Source organism: Cupressus sempervirens, chromosome 10 (genome assembly GCF_028749045.1).
Source record: "Cupressus sempervirens isolate cs-2001-9-10 chromosome 10, ASM2874904v1, whole genome shotgun sequence".
Taxonomy (NCBI): Eukaryota; Viridiplantae; Streptophyta; class Pinopsida; order Cupressales; family Cupressaceae; genus Cupressus; species Cupressus sempervirens.
The window spans coordinates 121,691,550-121,710,069 of NC_143127.1; the positions used below are offsets into that span (position 1 = coordinate 121,691,550).

The 18,520-nt window shown below is 35.6% G+C and overlaps 1 protein-coding gene across 1 annotated transcript in view; it reads right to left on the reverse strand.

Annotated features, from left to right (window-relative positions):
• Positions 1 to 18,276, reverse strand: part of LOC149532900 (alpha/beta-Hydrolases superfamily protein) — a 278,963-nt gene extending 260,687 nt beyond the window's left edge. The window contains exons 1-2 of the mRNA XM_089805113.1: positions 17,963 to 18,276; positions 17,771 to 17,825 (exon numbers count right to left, since the gene is read on the reverse strand). Of these exons, the coding sequence (XP_089661239.1) occupies positions 17,771 to 17,825; positions 17,963 to 18,124 (217 nt within the window). The 5' untranslated portion in view covers positions 18,125 to 18,276. The remainder of the gene's footprint in view (positions 1 to 17,770; positions 17,826 to 17,962) is intronic.
• Positions 18,277 to 18,520: the final 244 nt, after the last annotated feature.

The following is an 18,520-nucleotide window of genomic DNA, read 5'->3' on the forward strand; positions in this document are numbered from 1 at the left end:
AACATCAGAAAAGTAAGACAATCTGGTGTTTGTCAGAGTTAGAACTAGAAGAGGTTCCAACAATATGATTTGATATTCTTCACAAAATCACTATAAACACTCCTTTTGAAAGCTTAGACTGTGGTTAATCACTCAAATAATCAGTTTTGTTGCTCTATCACTGCTCTTTGAATGCATGAAATGCAAAATGTGACTCAAATAACCTTTTATCTATCTTCGCACACTTGGCATGAAGTGCTTCACTAGTTGAGCATAACCATACCCCACTTCACATCATAAATTTCACTTCTGGTCTATTAAAACTTCATGTGATTCAACAAAACTTCACAACACATTTCAAAACATCATTATGCGTTTAAATATGTGTAATATCCCTTTCCGGATATTTTACCAAAAACCCAAGATATATGTACTCTCAGATTTAAATCCAAACAGTGAACCAATATCCAATATAAATTCAAAAATTTAAAACAATTTATAATCAGCAAATTGACATACAATGAAACTCAGAAAGGCTTATTTATTCCTCCAATGTTCAGAAAATGCATATATAAACCAGGAGATAACTCAGATAACCATCAAATGTGTTACTGTATTTTACAACACCAATACACTAACATGCAAATATCCAAATGATCCAATCTTACAAATAGTAAAAACAGTCAGATTGGCAAATGTAGATAAAACCTGTAAGAAGACTAGGTTTGTGTCCAACCTCCAAAGCTTCTTCAAGGGTTTGCGTCCTCAAAGAAATAACCAACAACTGTTTCCAACTCCCAGATTAATATTTGTTCTAAATATTATATCTTCATATATCCTCACGTGTGGAGCTTGTTGTACCTTTATTACTTTTTCCAATGTGATGCACGCTCATTCAAACAATGTGGGATAAAGCACCTTTTTTGTCCTTTAGTCACTTAAGTGAACATAGTACCTTTTTAAATAAAGTGACAAGTTAAATGAACTTTAATAGTCACTTAGTCAGTAAACCATATAGTCATCAGACATTAAAATAACTGACCAAATGAACTCTGATAAGCATGTGCAATAGCTTGTTGGAAAGCTCTCGACAAGACGCTTCCAACCCAACACTGAGGTACCGAAAATACTGAGCTTTGATTACTTACTAAAAATAGTAAGCATCTGGACAACCTGCCAAAATTACTCTGATCAGTCTAGAACTGGAAATCTCTAGGCCAAATCTTGAACTGAACCCCATAAAGAACCTTCTTGCCCCGAAACCTAGGCAAAGTGAGCCGGCAACACCGAATTATGATGTCCTAGAAAAAGGGGACATTACAAAGCCTCCCTTCTCAAAGATTGCTTACCCTCAAGCAATACACTCATGTCCGTAAAAATCAAATGCCAGGATCCCATACTCAGCTCTTGAATGAGGTTCTACTCGTCAATCCATATATCCCGGCATGCATCTTTCCAAACTCAGAATGGTGAACCGTGAAACAGTACAATAGGAATCAATGTGCCAAATAACTGAATGCCAGGATCCCAAGTCTCACCATAAATGGACACCAATTGCTCTGTGTGTCAATACCCTCGGTCAGGATGAAAGCCTCTCTCCATGAGTGACCCTGTGAATCTCTACTGTCTAGTGAAGATAGGAGCTCAACAATATACCAATATCCACCCCAAGATAATAGCAACCCAACTCTCCAACAAGCTCCCCGATAAAAAGCAATACATAGGGATGCTCCACCTGGATCCCAACTGAGAACTCGTGTGCTATCTGAAATACCACTAACCAATTCCTGAAATATCTGCACCACTGTACACTGTGCCACTCCTGTAATATCTATCCTGATGTCAATGATAGATCCGACCAATCCAACTCCACCACCATATCACTTTGGTGAAAAAGGAATAATCCTAATCTTTGGAATTCTGATATGTCAGAAAGCTGAAACACACAGCTCATAATCATGTGACTGTGTAGCAACACAGCATAATCCACCAGATGTAAGATACTAATAACACCTGGATTCCTGACTACCCAAGCAACATGATCCTGGGTAAATGAAAGAGTGGTTGGTGAATCACCAATATCATGAATGCTAACACTGTCTCCAGTATACGGCTTAGTAAAAAATGTAGACACCTCATGTGGTATGTAGAGTAATGTATGCTCTCCCCATTCATCTGCAAATAACTCATTGATCCCTGAAGGCCAATTAGAATCAGTGAATATACTACCATCATACACAGGCAAACCATTGATAGCTGGAATATACCAACAAGTAAAATCACCAATCAACAAGTAGCCCGTGACCATCTCATAAGAACTAGGTGATAAAACTCTGGGTAAGCTGAAAAATCCCTCAAAGCATGCTAAAGATAAATCTGAACTTCCTATTCCACCATAAGTACCCTTGCTTGCGTCAAGGTCTTTGTGAAAAAAAGGTTCACCATTAATTGTAATCTCTGAATTATCCTCAATTGTTGTATCATTAACCATGTGCTCTTGTGAAAATGTACAGCTGCTGTCATAAAAATCAGAATTTTCAAACTCATCAACTTGCTGATCCATAGAATTCTTCTCACCATAGAAGATCTCAAACGGGGAACACGTGATTGAATCGCATTGTTTGCCTTCACATCTACCCACTTTATGAATTCCTTCAATGATTTGCGTGATTTCTTGTGCCCTTGAACCACTGTCATCTTCTTCATAAGTGGCTGCCCCACTTGTTTGATTTTCAGCTTTGTGGATGGAATAATGTGTTAAGCTCAATTGAAGACATAGCTCATCTACCTCACTCTCCTTGTCCCTTCCAAATTTTATTGCTAGATCTCTATCCATTAATAGTTGCAAGAACTCATATTTTATCATTTTCAATGTTTCAAAGATAGTATGTAAAAGAGGACTTGTGACACCACATACATTCTCATGTCTCTCTTCTATCACAACCTTCCGCATGAGATCCTCAACCAATTTGGAAGAATCATCCATTCTTGTCAACACTTGGACAATCTTGTCCTCTTTGACCAAAAGCATATCCAATAAGTCAAGGAGCGAAAATGGTTTTTGACCATCTCCTTCAAACACAAGTGGGCTGCTCTCCATAGAATTTTCTGATTTTTCAGCACCTTGGAAAACAACATTTTCAGATATATCCTTTAACTCAATGTGTGCTAAAGCATCTGTCCTGCCAACATCGCTATCTATTTGCTCCTCAAAATTTGATATAATTTCCAACCTGGTATCACCATAAAATTCATCCAAGTTAATTTCCATGTCACCAAACAAGATGTTGGAGTTGCCAACATTAGCAGTTTGGTCAACTTTACTACATGGGCCATTAACCTGTTCATCAGAAGGACTAGTGTAAACAGCTCCATAAAATACTTATGTCTCCCAATTACCTGTTAGTATACTTGTGTCATTATTAGAGCTACTAACAGGTTGATTGATATCTTCCCTACGCAAATCTCTGTAACTGTCTTCTACAAGGAGATCTCGAGCCAATTCATAGTAATTGTTTCTCATCATATCCGTCTTGTTTTGTAGTTCTAGTTGAAAGTCCACATAATTAATGAAGGGTAATTTTTTTTTGAACCTTTGATGGAAATTTGTTATAATCATTGTACAATCTCCTCACTTCAGTTTTAACATCAAGTTGGTAATCTCAAGCTAGCTGGTGTTGCCTATTTGTGTCTTTCAAGACATATTTTGGTTTCTCTGGACAATCCTTTTCCCCATATTTACAATAGTCGTGGTCCCTCCCTTCATTACCCATATTTTCTTGCCTCCACTACGATATTGATTCCAAATTTTGGTCAGAATATCACTATAATGATCTCACCTAAACTAATCAGAAATTCCAGGCTGGTGTAGAAGACGTTTCATCAAAAAATTGGTGTTAAAACTATCTGAACTATGTAAGTCACTAGGAACTCTGAATTTTTGATGTAAATTCTAGTATGATAAATGTGTAGTTTTATACATGATTTCAAATTTCTAACTTGGTAAGGGCATACAGCTGGAACAAGAACTGCTTCACCTAGGTGTAGCTCAAAAGACCTTGGCTCCCCGGTGCTTATAAGATTATGAGGATGAAGATGATCAACTTTGCAAATCTGCAAACAGCTCTTCAAATCTGAATAATAACTGACGCCCAAATCAGTGATATCCGATTGCAATGTAACTCTAACCCGCCCTGTGGTGACTTCCTAACTCTTACGTCAAGTTTGGAGATTTTGGCATTTGTCTAACTGTACGGCTACCTCTGAAACACTTAGCAAATGATTAAAGAATGCTTTAAAAGCTCCAATCTGTAACTAATGAATCCAATCTGCCCAACAAAAAATAAATGAAGTAATTTTCTCTACCCAAGAAAGACATCAGCCCTGCTTGGGAGTGCACAGATAGGCTGGAGAATAAGTAATTGTCATAAACTTGCCACCACTTTGATGCTAATCTAACATAGTGTCACTCTTTTACTCTGATCTGCAAATACACCTGTGAAAATACTCCAATAATGCCCAATTAAAGACCCTATATAGATCTCCCTCAACTTTAAACTAGGGTTTTGTCCAATATACTCAAAGAATCTAATCTGTTGCAAATGGCTCCTTACTACTGTTCCAACTGCATGAAATGGTTGTCTCAACCCATGATATCACTGTAATAAACCTCTGATTTGTTTGATTATAACTATGAGGTAATGTAGGGATTAATTTCGTCAAACAGTTGGAATGAAACCATAGCTTGGACATAAATAATGTCCTTATCAGTTCTCGAAGTGAAATATCAGAAAATAATAAATTGAATGTCAATATACCCAATTGCTTTAAGCCAGTCTTAAGTCTAAACATGGACTCATGTTTAAGCTGACTGTCTAGCAGTTAAAACCAAATATTACATAAATCGAATTAAAAAATGGAGTTTCATGGGCAAGTAATGACCCACCATTTCCTGAGATTGTCGTAGGTGGGTTATGTGCTAGCGACCATACGAGCGATGAGTCTCTTCAGAAGTGCTAGTTACGTATCCGACTGGCAGTCGTTTCTGAGGTTGCAGTCATATATGAAAATAAATCTGAATACTCGTGACCATTGCAACTAGTCCAAACTGGGCATGCATCTTTCTCGTCTGTAATTCCTAGTGAAATCTCACCCTCTATTTACGGCAGTCCTTGCTATATGTTAAGCCCGTGATGACTCGAGTTGACTGGTTCGCGTCCAATTAAGGGAAAGGTTGCGACTAGGCAATCCCTCCAGACTGCTGGACGTGGTGTGTGGAGTCTTCCTAACGATGACCCAACTCAGTAGATTCTGCATATAATCAGATGTGTTCTGTGACAACCTCCCTTTGCAACTTTTCCAGTTCACGTGCAATGAGAAAGGGCCGCGAACTTCAACCCGTGAATGGGTGTTGGTCATTGGCCGCAGTTTCCAAAATGTTGGTGATGCTCACAGATTTCTCACATAACCATAGTCTGGTGTTCATGTCGCCTTCTAATGTCTGAAAAACCCTAGTCCGACTCTCCACCAATCATGTATGACTGTAAACTGCTTGCGTTCTGAGACCACCACTGCTTAATGTCGTGCCTGGAGTGTTCACACGGATGCAGGTGGAAGATGTAATAAATACTGAAATGGCTCACAATCACTACGACTACTTTTAGGTTTCGCGAGATTGTAAGATTCTTGCTAAAATGGAGAGGATAGCCAAAACATATGTCGTCGTGATGATTGGATGCATTCCTGCTGGATTAATACTGAAAGGAACGTAAGGTTTAACTTCTGAAAGTGAAACACCCTTCCTTGAAGTTGGTGCTATCTTGAACCCAAAATATTGTAAAGGGACCTTCCTATCTCCACTACTTGAAATTCTGGTCATTAACAGCTGCAATGCATCTGCACAACCAAACAATATTCCCACACATATAATCTGTAGTGCCTGCCCCTAGTTTGCATTTCTATTATCATTGTCAAATTCTTTTAGGTTGATTATATGCACTGATTAGTTTAGAGATACTGGATTTACAATATTATGATATTATTTCATGACTTGGATTAGTGATATATCTGCTATAATTGCTTAGTTGATTTCATTCATGTGTTGTTAATGATGTTTTAATGATTCCTAATTAGTAAATGTGGTTTCTTTTGTAACAATGTTAACGTGATGTTTTTAATGATGATTATGTTTGTATTGATAGAGATGCATTATTATAACTAAGCATTTGATCTTAGATTTGTGATTTTTATACTTACCCCATACTTGCATGTGTATGGTGCACGTGTTTGTTTTATCTTTCTGTCTGACGTGTTTGATGTGGTTAAGGGAGGGAGTCATAGTCACCTGCTAGTCGGGATCTACACGATGAACCACTCCCCGCCATTGCCTGTTTAGTTTAGATATAAGTATAGATGTACGTGCTCGTCTTTTATGCAGGATGCAGGTATCGGGCATCGACTTCCCTGAATTGCCAGGATGAGCGTGCCCTATTACAAATACTCAAATAGTGAGAATGGGAAGATAATGATCAGGTCCAATCCTAGCCATAGCCTATAATACTTGTCTTGCAAGGAGGACTCGTAACAGACTGTCTACCCTTTTTAAAACCCATGAGTATTTTGTGCGTATGTTGTTTTGTGAGTCTTTGATGAATTTTCTATTAATTAAGTCTAATTAAAAGATTAAATTAATGATTTAATTTAATGAAAAAATTATTATGACATTTTGAATATTTAATTATATTTAATTAATTGAGTAATTAATTAAATAAAAAGAATTGAATTCGAAGATAAAAGTTATAAGAATAAATTTAGAATGTGATAATATTTATTTAATTTAATAATAATATATTTAGAGTTCATTTTTAAATAAATGCTAAATATTATTGTTATTTAAGTTAATAAATATTTATCAAATTAAACGTTCAAAAAAATAAATTAAGAAGTGAAAAGATATTAATTTATGAAAAAGATTTAAGTTCGCATGATGCGTGTATGAGATTAAAATATAAGAAATTAATTAAAAAGATAAAATATGTGCACTTACTAAAGATATTTTAATAAAGTACGCATGAGATTTAAAAGTTAATAAATTAAATAAAGCGAAGTCAAGTGGAAAATTAAATAAAGTAATTTAATAATTCACTTAACGTGCATGAAAGGAATAATAAAATAATATTTTAATTAAAAAAATTTAATTGTGTGTAAAAGAATTAATTAAATTAAATAATTGTAATTTAGAAGTGGTGGTGACAGAAACCCTAAAGGTAATTAGATTCTATATTAGAGGGTTTTTTCGGGTCATTATGGGAGACACAAGTTTCAGGACACACAGGTTTGAAGAGAAAATAAGAGGGTTTGGAAAAGAAGGGAAGTTTTCCGTAGCTTGAAGGATTTCGCTTGCAGTAGGAATCTTTATCTAGTTGCCAAAGTTTAGCATCAGATCCAGGTAGGATCTCGTGGTTTAATTGTATAGTAGTTTTTGCTTTTCAAACTTCTGTCTGCTCTATGTCTTTTGCATGTGTTGTTTACTGGTATGCAAATATTTGTTCTTGATTGAAAAATATCTATACATGGACTTAGATGGATACTTCGTTGAGTTTACTTTAAAGGATTGCATCTTAATATGAATAAGATTAAATAAAAATCAATCAGAAATCCTCTTGTAAGTATAAAAGAATCGAAGTTAAATCTAGAAAAGGGATTGAGATTTAAAAAGATAAAATTTTGAATTAGAAATACGAATGGTTAAACTTAGTTTTTTCTATCAGACTAATAATGTAAGGGTTATTAAATATATATATATATATAAAGAATAATATTATCATGGAGTTGTTTGATATAAATATCATAAATTTTAATAAAATGAAAATTATAAAACTATCAAACAATTCTTAATTTCATATATAATAATGGTCTGACGTAGGCGAGTTAAATTTTATATTAAAAAAAATTTTAAAATATATATATTGAATGGGGTGGGGATATACCCCCCCCGTACCTGCTGCCGGCATTAATGGCCGCGACAACCGGTACCGTTGCTGCCACAGGCAGCAGTTGTACTGCTACTGCGCGCAGCAGGGTACCCTGCTATCGCAGGTACCAGGCCGGCGGGCCTTTAAATACACCAGTATATATATTGATTTCATTTAATTTTTATTATTATTTTTAATAATAATTTTTATAAATAGGTTCAATTTAATATTAAATTTGTTAATAGTTTTAAATATTAACTTTTAATAATTATTTAAATTAATGTTATTTATTAAAAGTTTAATATTATTGCTAAATATTAATAATAAAATTATTAATAAGATTTGAATAATTCTTTATTATTTAATATTTATTAATAAAGTTATATATATATATATATATATATATATATATATATATATATATATATATATATGAATATGATTTAATTAAGATTTATTAACAAAGGAAGTTGTTAATGAGGTTGTAAATTTAATCATTGTTGTTAAAAATTAATAATATCGATTTTAATAAAATTGTAATTATTTTATTTAAAATCATTAATGGTTATTTTTATTACTACCCTTAAATTATTCTTTTACGAGATTGACTTTAATTATTAAGGTAACTTCATATATTTGAATTGAATAAATAAATGGGTTATTGGATGGTATAAACTGAGAATCTTCTATACTTAACACGTACATTAAAACGTAAATTGAAATTTTACTTGTAATCCAATTGTGTATTTTCAAACCAAACCCAGACTATGAAACTGTACTGTTTTGCTTGTATTGTCTATGCTTTGGATTTTGGTGTTGATTAGATGTCGACCAGTCTAGGATGTACACCAGAGGCTTTGTGAGATTTCTTTTATATTATTTATGTGACTGGATGTCATGATGTTTTCTGTGATTCAAATTGAAATTATATTTATGAGATTGACTTTGTGGAGCATCTATATTTACTTGGGTTGGGAGTACTAGCTTATTATCAAGTTGCCTGTTAAGGAACCAAGTTTGATTATTATGAGTGTTGTGGTATGGGACACAACTGTATTTTTATGTGCTTAGGAGAGGTTGTCTAGGTACGTGACTTGGGAGTGGCTTGCAGTAGGGGTCTGGGACCCAAAGTGGTCAGTGCCAAGGTAACCTAATGCAAGTTATGTAATAAGTGATAATCTAGTAATTAAAATTGTTTGGGGGGAAACACATTAAAAAAGATAAGTTAGAGATATTTGACCCGCCCATGCCTTGAGTGCTTGTATAGGCTAAGGATGTGGATGGGATGATTGCCTCATCTTCTTGAGAGGGCTTTCTGATTTCCACATGTGTCATGTTGAGGGTCCGAGGTTCAGAGTAACCAGTCCAAGGTAACTCAACGCTTGAGGGTCCGAGGTCTATTGAGAGACCAGTCCAAGTTAACTCAAGCAGCCATGTGATGACACTCCCTAGTATGTAGCCTGAGTCTCCTCTGTAGACCTTTGTAAATTTTGTGTACCTCTGGTGGTGTACTTGTTGTTGGATGTGTTTATTGCGGTTATTTACTTTCATTGATGATGATTGGTGATTCATGGATGATGTACTTTTGACATGTGGCTTTTGACTTGAGGTGATTATCTTTCGTTGACTTTATCTTATGATCTTGGTATTTGGTTTATACTTGGTTCGTGTATGATGTTTGGTTATGTGGTGTCGGTATTGGATTGAGTGTTCTTTCTTTTTGGATTATCTTATTTTCTTGAGTAGCATGTGTTACCTTTGAGGTAGTTTTGGCTATTAAGGATTCCTTGCCTAGGAATGTTTTATGTTTGATTAGCCATATGTGGATCGTTCATTATCTTTCCTGCACAGTGGGAGTGGAAAACTGACTAGATAACCACACGGTCGGGAGGTAGTGTCTTCTTACCATTTGGGTTCCTCTCACATTGCCAGCTATTGGATGTTCGTTGCAGAAGATGTACCTTTATCAATCTTATTTCTTATCTAAGAGACTTCTTTTCAGTTGATGTATACATGCTATCATGTATTATGTTGTATTGTATCTATTCGCACATACCCTGCGACATGTGCAGTGGATGTTATTAATTGGATTTACTTTCATTGTATTAGTTATACTTATGCTTTGCTTATGCGATTATGTAATTGTTATTTCTTTATGATCATGTGGCATTGTACTTGAAACTTAAACTAATTAATTTAAAATTATTAAATGTGACTCAACGTAAAGGAACCCTTGAGGAATTGAAACTATATCTGTAATTGCTAGTGTGTATTTGATGTGTATGTTCATATTGCTTCCGCATTAATGTTATCTTGATGTTGTTCAAACTTTTTTTTTTTAAATAGTTCAGTAAACATTGTAACATGTTAGGTTTATTTCTCTTGGGTTCCCGAGCAGGGTGTTACATAATCACTGATATCCCATGGCCAAACCAGCATCCAATATCTTTTCACATATCTAGTTTGTGATTATAGACCCCACAGTCAAAAGGCATGCAGTCACCAAACAGTGTTGAAATCTATGAGTAGCAGCAAATACTGAATACGGAAGTGAGAGGAATGCAAATACTAGTGATTGCACGATTGCATCTGCTAGTGACATCCACCATATGTATCTCTTTATTTTTTATTCCAATTCAATCCCTCCTTCGATTCCTTGATAAGAGCAGGGAGACAATAGAAAACAGCTGTAATCTCTATTAAAATTGTTACGGAATCACACAGGCTAGCAGGAAAACCAGCTCTGATACCACTGTAATATCCCTTTCCGGATATTTTACCAAAAACCCAAGATATATATACTCACAGACTTAAATCCAAACAATGAACCAATATCCAATATAAATTCCAGAATTTAAAACGATTTCTAATCAGCAGATTGACATACAATGAAACTCAAAAAGGCTTGTTTATTCCTCCAATGTCTAGAAAATGCATATATAAACCAGGAGATAACTCAAATAACCATCAAATGCGTTACTGTATTTTACAACATCAATACAATAACATGCAAATATCCAAATGATCCAATCTTGCAAACAGTAAAAACAGTCAGATTGGCAAATGTAGATAAAACCTATAAGAAGGCTAGGTTTGCGTCCAACCTCCAAAGCTTCTTCAAGGGTTTGCGTCCTCAAAGAAATAACCAGCAATTGTTTCCAACTCCCAGATTAATATTTGTTCTAAATATTATATCTTCATATATCCTCACGTGTGGAGTTGCTTGTACCTTTATTACTTTTCCCAATGTGATGCACGCTCATTCAAGCAATGTGGGATAAAGCACCTTTTTTGTCCTTTAGTCACTTAAGTGAACATGGTACCTTTTTAAATAAAGTGACAAGTTAAATGAACTTTAATAGTCACTTAGTCAGTAAACCATATAGTCATCAAGCATTAAAATAACTAACCAAATGAACTCTGATAAGCATGTGCAATAACTCATTGGAAAGCTCTCGACGTGACGCTTCCAACCCAGCACTGAGGTACCAAATATACCGAGCTCTGATTACTTACTAAAAATAATAAGCATCTGGACAACCTGCCAAAACTTCTCTGATGGGTTTGGAACTGGAAATGTCTAGGCCAAATGTCGAACTAAATCCCATAAAGAACCTTCTCGCCCCGAAACCTAGGCAAAGTGAGCCAACAACACCGAATTATAATGTCCCAGAAAAAGGGGACATTACAATATGCCAATTAATCTTACCTCACATACTTCTAGGGGATTTTGGAAATTGATCTGACACTATTTGCTCCCCCTAATCCAAACCAGGCTTAATTAGCTAATGAATTCTCCACACCTAGTAAAGATGCGTATCCTTCTAGTGGTTTACCATTAGCCTTTTCCACACAAACTTGATTATCTAGCTTCTATTCTCTTCCACTTATGCAATTTGCTTGCCCTTCAAATCTTTTGACTGGTTAACCAATCAGTTTGCTTTGTTATTTCTTGATCTACAATACCTTGCAATATGTCCAATCTTGTAACAATAAAAACATGTCATTCCAATTGATCTCCAAGATCTCGATCCTTTCCTCTATTAGTCCTCAATCTGCAATTAATAGCCATATGACCACAATTGTGGCAATGTGAGCATGTAACATTCCACCGGTTTTCATTTTGATAAGGACTTTATCGGTTCACAAATGATTGTTCACTCTTGTCCTGAACTCATCAGCTCTATGAATGATTATAAAATAGATGGAGAAGGTTTTTGGCAAAATGTTCAGCGCTCCCCTTGAGATTCGTGACAAGGGCTTAACTGCCTCATGTGCCTATAACTTGAGTGGTTGTATCGGGCACTAATAGATAGGTCTTTTGGTGTAACGGCAACCCCACTCTAACAAGTGGTATTAGAGCTCGATCACAAGTTCAAATCCTCATACCCTCAGTAATGCTGAGGAGGAGATTGTTGGCAAAATGTTCAGCGCTCCCCTCAGGATTCATGAGAACGGCTTAACCACCTCCTATGCACTATAACTTGAGTGGTTGTATTGGGCACTAATAGATCGGTCTTTTGGTGAAACAGCAACCCCACTCTAACAAAGGCAGCAATCATACTGCAATTAAATAAGGATAATAATGAGCAGGCAATAATCAATTTCTAACACTGATCGCCTGTAGTAAAAGAGAAGTGAGTTAACAAATGAAAGCAATCAATGTGAAATCGGAAATTCCATTATTTCTTAAGATAAAGTATGATGATTGGTATAAAAACAAACAACATTTATATTATAATCTAAGCAGCAATTAATAAGAACCACTAATTGAATTATTCAAGGCACCTAAAGCAGCAACTAAGAGCTAAACAAGGCAGCAATTAGGTTTAAAGCTATGTTCCCCCGAGTTTCCAAGACGGGGACCGCAGGGGAGAGTGGAACGGGTTTCCAGGACGACATTTTTTTTTGCCGATTTTGGGGATGGCAAAAGTGACATTTTTTTTAGTTTTTTTAATTTTTTGTGTGTTAAAAAATTGGGGACGGATGCAAGTCCCCAATGAAGTTTCCGGGACGGGGACATCCCCGTCCCCAAAACGCTGGTTTTTTTGGGGGGGACACGTCCCCGGGGAACATAGGTTTAAAGAGATATTATTAAGGTATCGGTTGAAGAGACATTGTTAAGAAGCGTAATGTCCATTCTTACAAGGTCAACATCTTCCAAGGGTTGTCTCCCTTCATAGAGACAAAGATATAAAAGACAAAAGATTACACTAGAGAAGGGCACAAAGGAGTACAAATACAAATTGGTAATTGAGAAAAGAGGTCTGCCATTAAAATACAGACATTTTTGGATCTATAGATATTGTGGTATGCACGAGAATATGTTTTGTATTTATGCAATGTAGATATATGCTCCTTAAATATCTCTTATCAAGATGTTAATAAACTTTATTATGCTTCCTTAATAAAATTAATTGTTTATTCTTGATTACCCCAAACAATCATTATGAGAATGAAAGGAAACACGTTAGGAAGAGGTGGTGGACATGGGTTCCCTCAAATTAACTAGATCATCCCAAGGGATGTAATCATCAAGGTGGGTGATCCTGCCACTTGTTGGCTAAGGCGCAATTTGTCTTGGCTAAAAATTGTGCAATCTTCGGCTGAATAGTAAAATAGGCACCCTTCATGGCTTTCCTCTCTGAACCCTACTATGGTTATTTAAGGAAATGGAGCCCTTGGTGCTTACTTTCTAAGTGGCATAGTTTATCTAAGTTGGTAACCATGAATATGGACATATATGTATATGTATTTATATTTGTTTTTGAATCCTTGAGAAATTAATAATCTTATGAATTATATGTCAAATATTATCTAGCATGGTTTCAGGACCTATACCAAAATTTACATTGATAACTATATTACATTCCTTAGTTCAATTAAATTTGTGATTTTAGGGCAAGACCAAGCATCACCACAAAAGGGAATATCGCATGGATGAGAAAAAGATAATTCTGAAGGCTTTGGCAAATGAAGCATCATAAGTAGCATCAACAAGGATGATAACAGTCATGAACAATCATGTTGAGTTTCCTATCTCTTATGCATCTACAGTGGGCAGCTTGGAGTATGTGAAATGGATGAATGTGCAAAAACTTATATATAGCATATTGTTGATTGATATTTTGTTTATACTAAAAGTATGGGAGTTGCGGAATTGTGATCACAATCTAATGAGGAGACTTGATAGTTCCAAAACTTGGGATCAATTAATCAGCATGCTACTAGGAATGCATCAAGACAATAAAGTTGTAGATTTGAGCAATGCTAATAGCATCAATGTGTTGCAACATAGCAATATGGTGTTGAGTATGGGAGTTGTGGAATTGTTATCACAATGTGATGAGGAGACATGATAGTTCCAAAATTTGAGATCCATTAATCAGCGAGCTAGTGGGAATGCATTAAGATGATAGAGTTGTAGGTCTGAGCAATACTAATTGCATCAATGTGGAGCAACATAGTAATATAGTATTGTTCATTAGGCTAGTTTGGGATCCTAGTGGTGCAGCGGGGAATTGCTTGCGGGCGAGCAATGTTGGGCAACGAGGACTGCAATGTCCCTAAATTTTATATATACAGTGAATTAAATTAAGTAAGCTGTCTAAAAATTAATATTATTATAAAAGGGATGGCTTTAATTGATTAATTTAATTATAAAATAAAGTGAGAGTAATAAAATAATAAGATAAGTCACTTTATTAAATGAAGTTCTCCGGTTATGACAAATATTATACTCAGCCTAATCTTCTAGAAAGTATCTGGAGGTCTTTCTAAGGAAGTTCTTGGGGCTGTCGCTGTAGTAAGGCATGCTTATGGATTTGAATCATTTGATGTGATGAATTTATATGATGATGAGAAGCTGTGGATGGAAACCTTTATTATATCAACAAGGGTTGGACAAAAATCAGAGTCTTTCTGAGGGTAGATTTGTGACAGAGTTCGCAATTGGGTCAAATTCATGAAGTCTCCATCAGAGGCAAACTTGCGAAGGCATTAAAGTTAGTACTGGGGCAATTTAGTGTAAATCATTGTTAAAGGTACAGATTTGAATTAAATTATTAACTACAGCATGGCATCTTCATATTTTTTAGCATTCTTGAGACAGCAAAAAAAGAGCACGAATAAATCGGACCTTCCGCTGTTTTCTTGGGAGTGTAACACCATAGTCGCAGGCAGCTAGTGTTTGAACAAATCTGAGGTATTGTGGTAATTTAATTTACATATTTATTTCATCTTTATCTCACAAAAAAAATCATTGTGCACATTCATGGAAATTTTGGACAGAAATAAAAGGATTTTGTGCACTTTCCCTAATTTTAGTACTACTCAAAAATTTGTTTCTTATAGCAGAAAAATCAGATCAGTAATCTGATCATAATTGTGAGTTTATTGTAAGATTTGTTACATGCAAATGAAGTTTTAGATTCCTGTTCCCTAGTCTTGGATAAATTGTTGCTTTTCTAAAATTTCTATTTGAAGATATTATATGGTATATCAAGGATGATGAACTTGAGTTGGCTTCAACTCTTATGTGAACTCAAAAGTGAACCTTTATGTTGTGTACTGAGAATTTCATAATGTATATGATGAATGCTTTATCAATGTTATCATATGTATTATGAAGATTTAAAAGTTTTGCATATATATAAAAAAATTGTAATATTTAAAAAAGTTAATATTTTGTATAGTTGTTCCATTTTGCAATCCCCTCAAAAAAAATCTGTCCCAAAATCAAATCCCATAATCCATGCTATCCTTGTCCCAAAAACATGGTAGAGCATAGGCATTTCAAATTGTTAGATGAGGAATTAAAATGTGTTCAAGGCCTTAGAACCACCTTCCAAGTTCATTTATAATTATGTAGGTTTCAATTTAATATTATTTGTTACTTTCTAGCTATGGTGGCACTGGCACTTTGCCCAATTTGTCCACGGCAGTTGATGCCTAAAACAAATTTGGTTGCTACACTACTGATCATAGAACCAGTTATGAATTTCTGTCTAGCATGCTAGCAGTAGTAGAGTGAATTCAGTTTCAGCAGGTATAATCCAAGCAGCTTATAAAATGGTCATTGAGCATGAACATTATGACATCTGTGAGATTATTGGACTGCAAAACTGATTCACCCCTCTCCCTCATCACCCTCACCACCCTTTGCCGCCACCCTCTCAGTGTTGTATGCACATCACAGCAGCATTACGACATTTGATCTTAGATTGCCCTACCTACAATGACATCTGCTCTAGATATGGGGATATTTTAGAAATGGGCAACCTAGTTACTCTTTTTGAGGAACCACAGCTTGACAGGTCAGCAAACTTAGTGGTCAACATTCACTGTCGAAGAATAGATCTCAGGAAACAACTTCAATAGAGCTAGGGTTCCAGACATTTGGCTGTTTTTAGGCGGTCCCATAGGCTGCTCGGGCCTCGTGGACATTATTGAAATCTTTCATTCATTCGTTCATAATCATCCCATATCTTCATATAACAAAATACCTTTCTTTATACCACTTAGATTCTTTAATTCAGTCGGCTTCAACAAAGCTTTACAAAACATGTCCATACACTAACCAAAATACAAAATCAAGTTATGCTATCCAAGATTTATGGCCTTGGATGTCGTCCCAACAATGCTAAGTAATTGAATTGCCAAACCATTTCAAATTACTAAGGCAAATCATCCAATCATCAAAAACTGTCGGGTAACACTGTCTTCCTGGACCTGTGCCACATCATACTATTGTATCTCATATTGCATCACATACTAACACTGATGAACATAGAAGTAGATCATAAACATCCCATATACCATATACCTTAAGTTATAGACCCATCTGAAAAATCCTGTCATCGTTGATCAAAATTGTTTGACTGTGTTCTGTATACCTTTCCTGGACTCAGACATTTTCCACATTCTTCACATACCAAAACTTGTCACCAACACTAGTGACTATACCAATGATGTATGTTGCCATCAATGAAAACATATGTATGGTCACCTGAAATTCACTTGCCAACAACTCTGACCACAGCAATTGATGCCTAGAACAAATTTGGTTGCTAAATTATTAATCATGGAACCAGTTATAAAAATTTGTCTAGCATGCTATATATCATAATAACAAGGATGATGGTGTTGAAAGAATTGCATAAAATGTCCATATTTCAACTGATTGGAGTACACATGAAGAACCAACGATGGACTTTCTTAAGCAGGTTATCGGTAAATATATTTAAGCACTGTAATGAAATTCACACACACAAATCTGATGTGGAGAAGACAGAAAAGACAATATTAAAATTGACAAGTGGCAATGCTACATTTAGAAACAGACGGGATTTTCAAAGAGAGATGAAGATATGAAGATATTTAAAACAGATCCCCAGCTCCGCTTCCCCACTTCCCACTTCCCCATTGTGCCTTTCGGTTTTGGCTAAAGTAACTCCAGAACTTTAACATTGAGAGGTTATACTGGCCGTTGTATGTAAACTAATTGGGCCTGCATATACACAGCCTCGACATTAATTTGGGGTGGAGAAGGTCATAAGCCTGTTGCAGCTCCCATGCATCCGGGCAGTCCCAGCGTTTTAACCAGGTAGACAGGGCGTATATTAGGGTCAAAATTGATCAGAGACATTTGTATTTCCCCCATACATGCAAGCTAAACATTAGCTACGGATGACTTTGGCGGTGTAAATTGCCACCCGTCCATGACAAGAAGTTTTAAGGGTTTTAAGAAGCTAAAACAAAATGAAACGCGTGAACTTTCTAATTTAACAAACAATCTAACAGAGAGATATAACACTTACCTCCGCCGAAAGAGAAGCCATCTCCTACCATAACAGGGGCATCCAGTAAATATCCCTGTCAAGTGATACAAAGGAAAGCAATAGGTTGTAGTAAAGGCCATCTAATTGCGATAATATGCATTGAAAAGTTAATTGCAGCAATGTCACTATGTGTTTCAAATTCACGCTAATAAGAAGTGCTGCAGAAGTTACCTCATCATCATCGTTTGTCGAAAGTGTTCTCCATTTCAGTTGCATGAACTTCCACTTAGGAGAAAAACTTAGGGGCAAATTTGAATGGAAACGAAATTTACAGAGTGCTGAAGAAGGCAATGCGCACGACTGACAATGAATTGTTTGACGAGCAAAATCCATCTCTGGGCCGCCAAATTTGTTTGTTTAAAGTTGGAAGTAACAGACACTTTTTTAAGTAAATTTGAATTAGCTGCATTCTGTCGACGGAATATTTGCGGCTGCAAGATAATAGTCCCAGCGTCGATATCGTCAAGCGCGCTGTGTCCACAACTTCAAAATAAAGAGACAAAACATGGGGTGATCTCAGGAATGTTTTTATTATTAATATATTATTTTATTTTCAGTTAGCAGTCTCAAGGAATGAGGAGAACAGTTTGGTTGCTGGAATAGGAATTTGAAATTAGAATTAAAAATGGGAATGGGAGTGGAGATTGAGAATGAGAATTGTGATTTGTTATTTTCTATTTGTTTGGTTCACCAAATTGAAATTGAAATTAAAGTGTCAGTCAACTACAA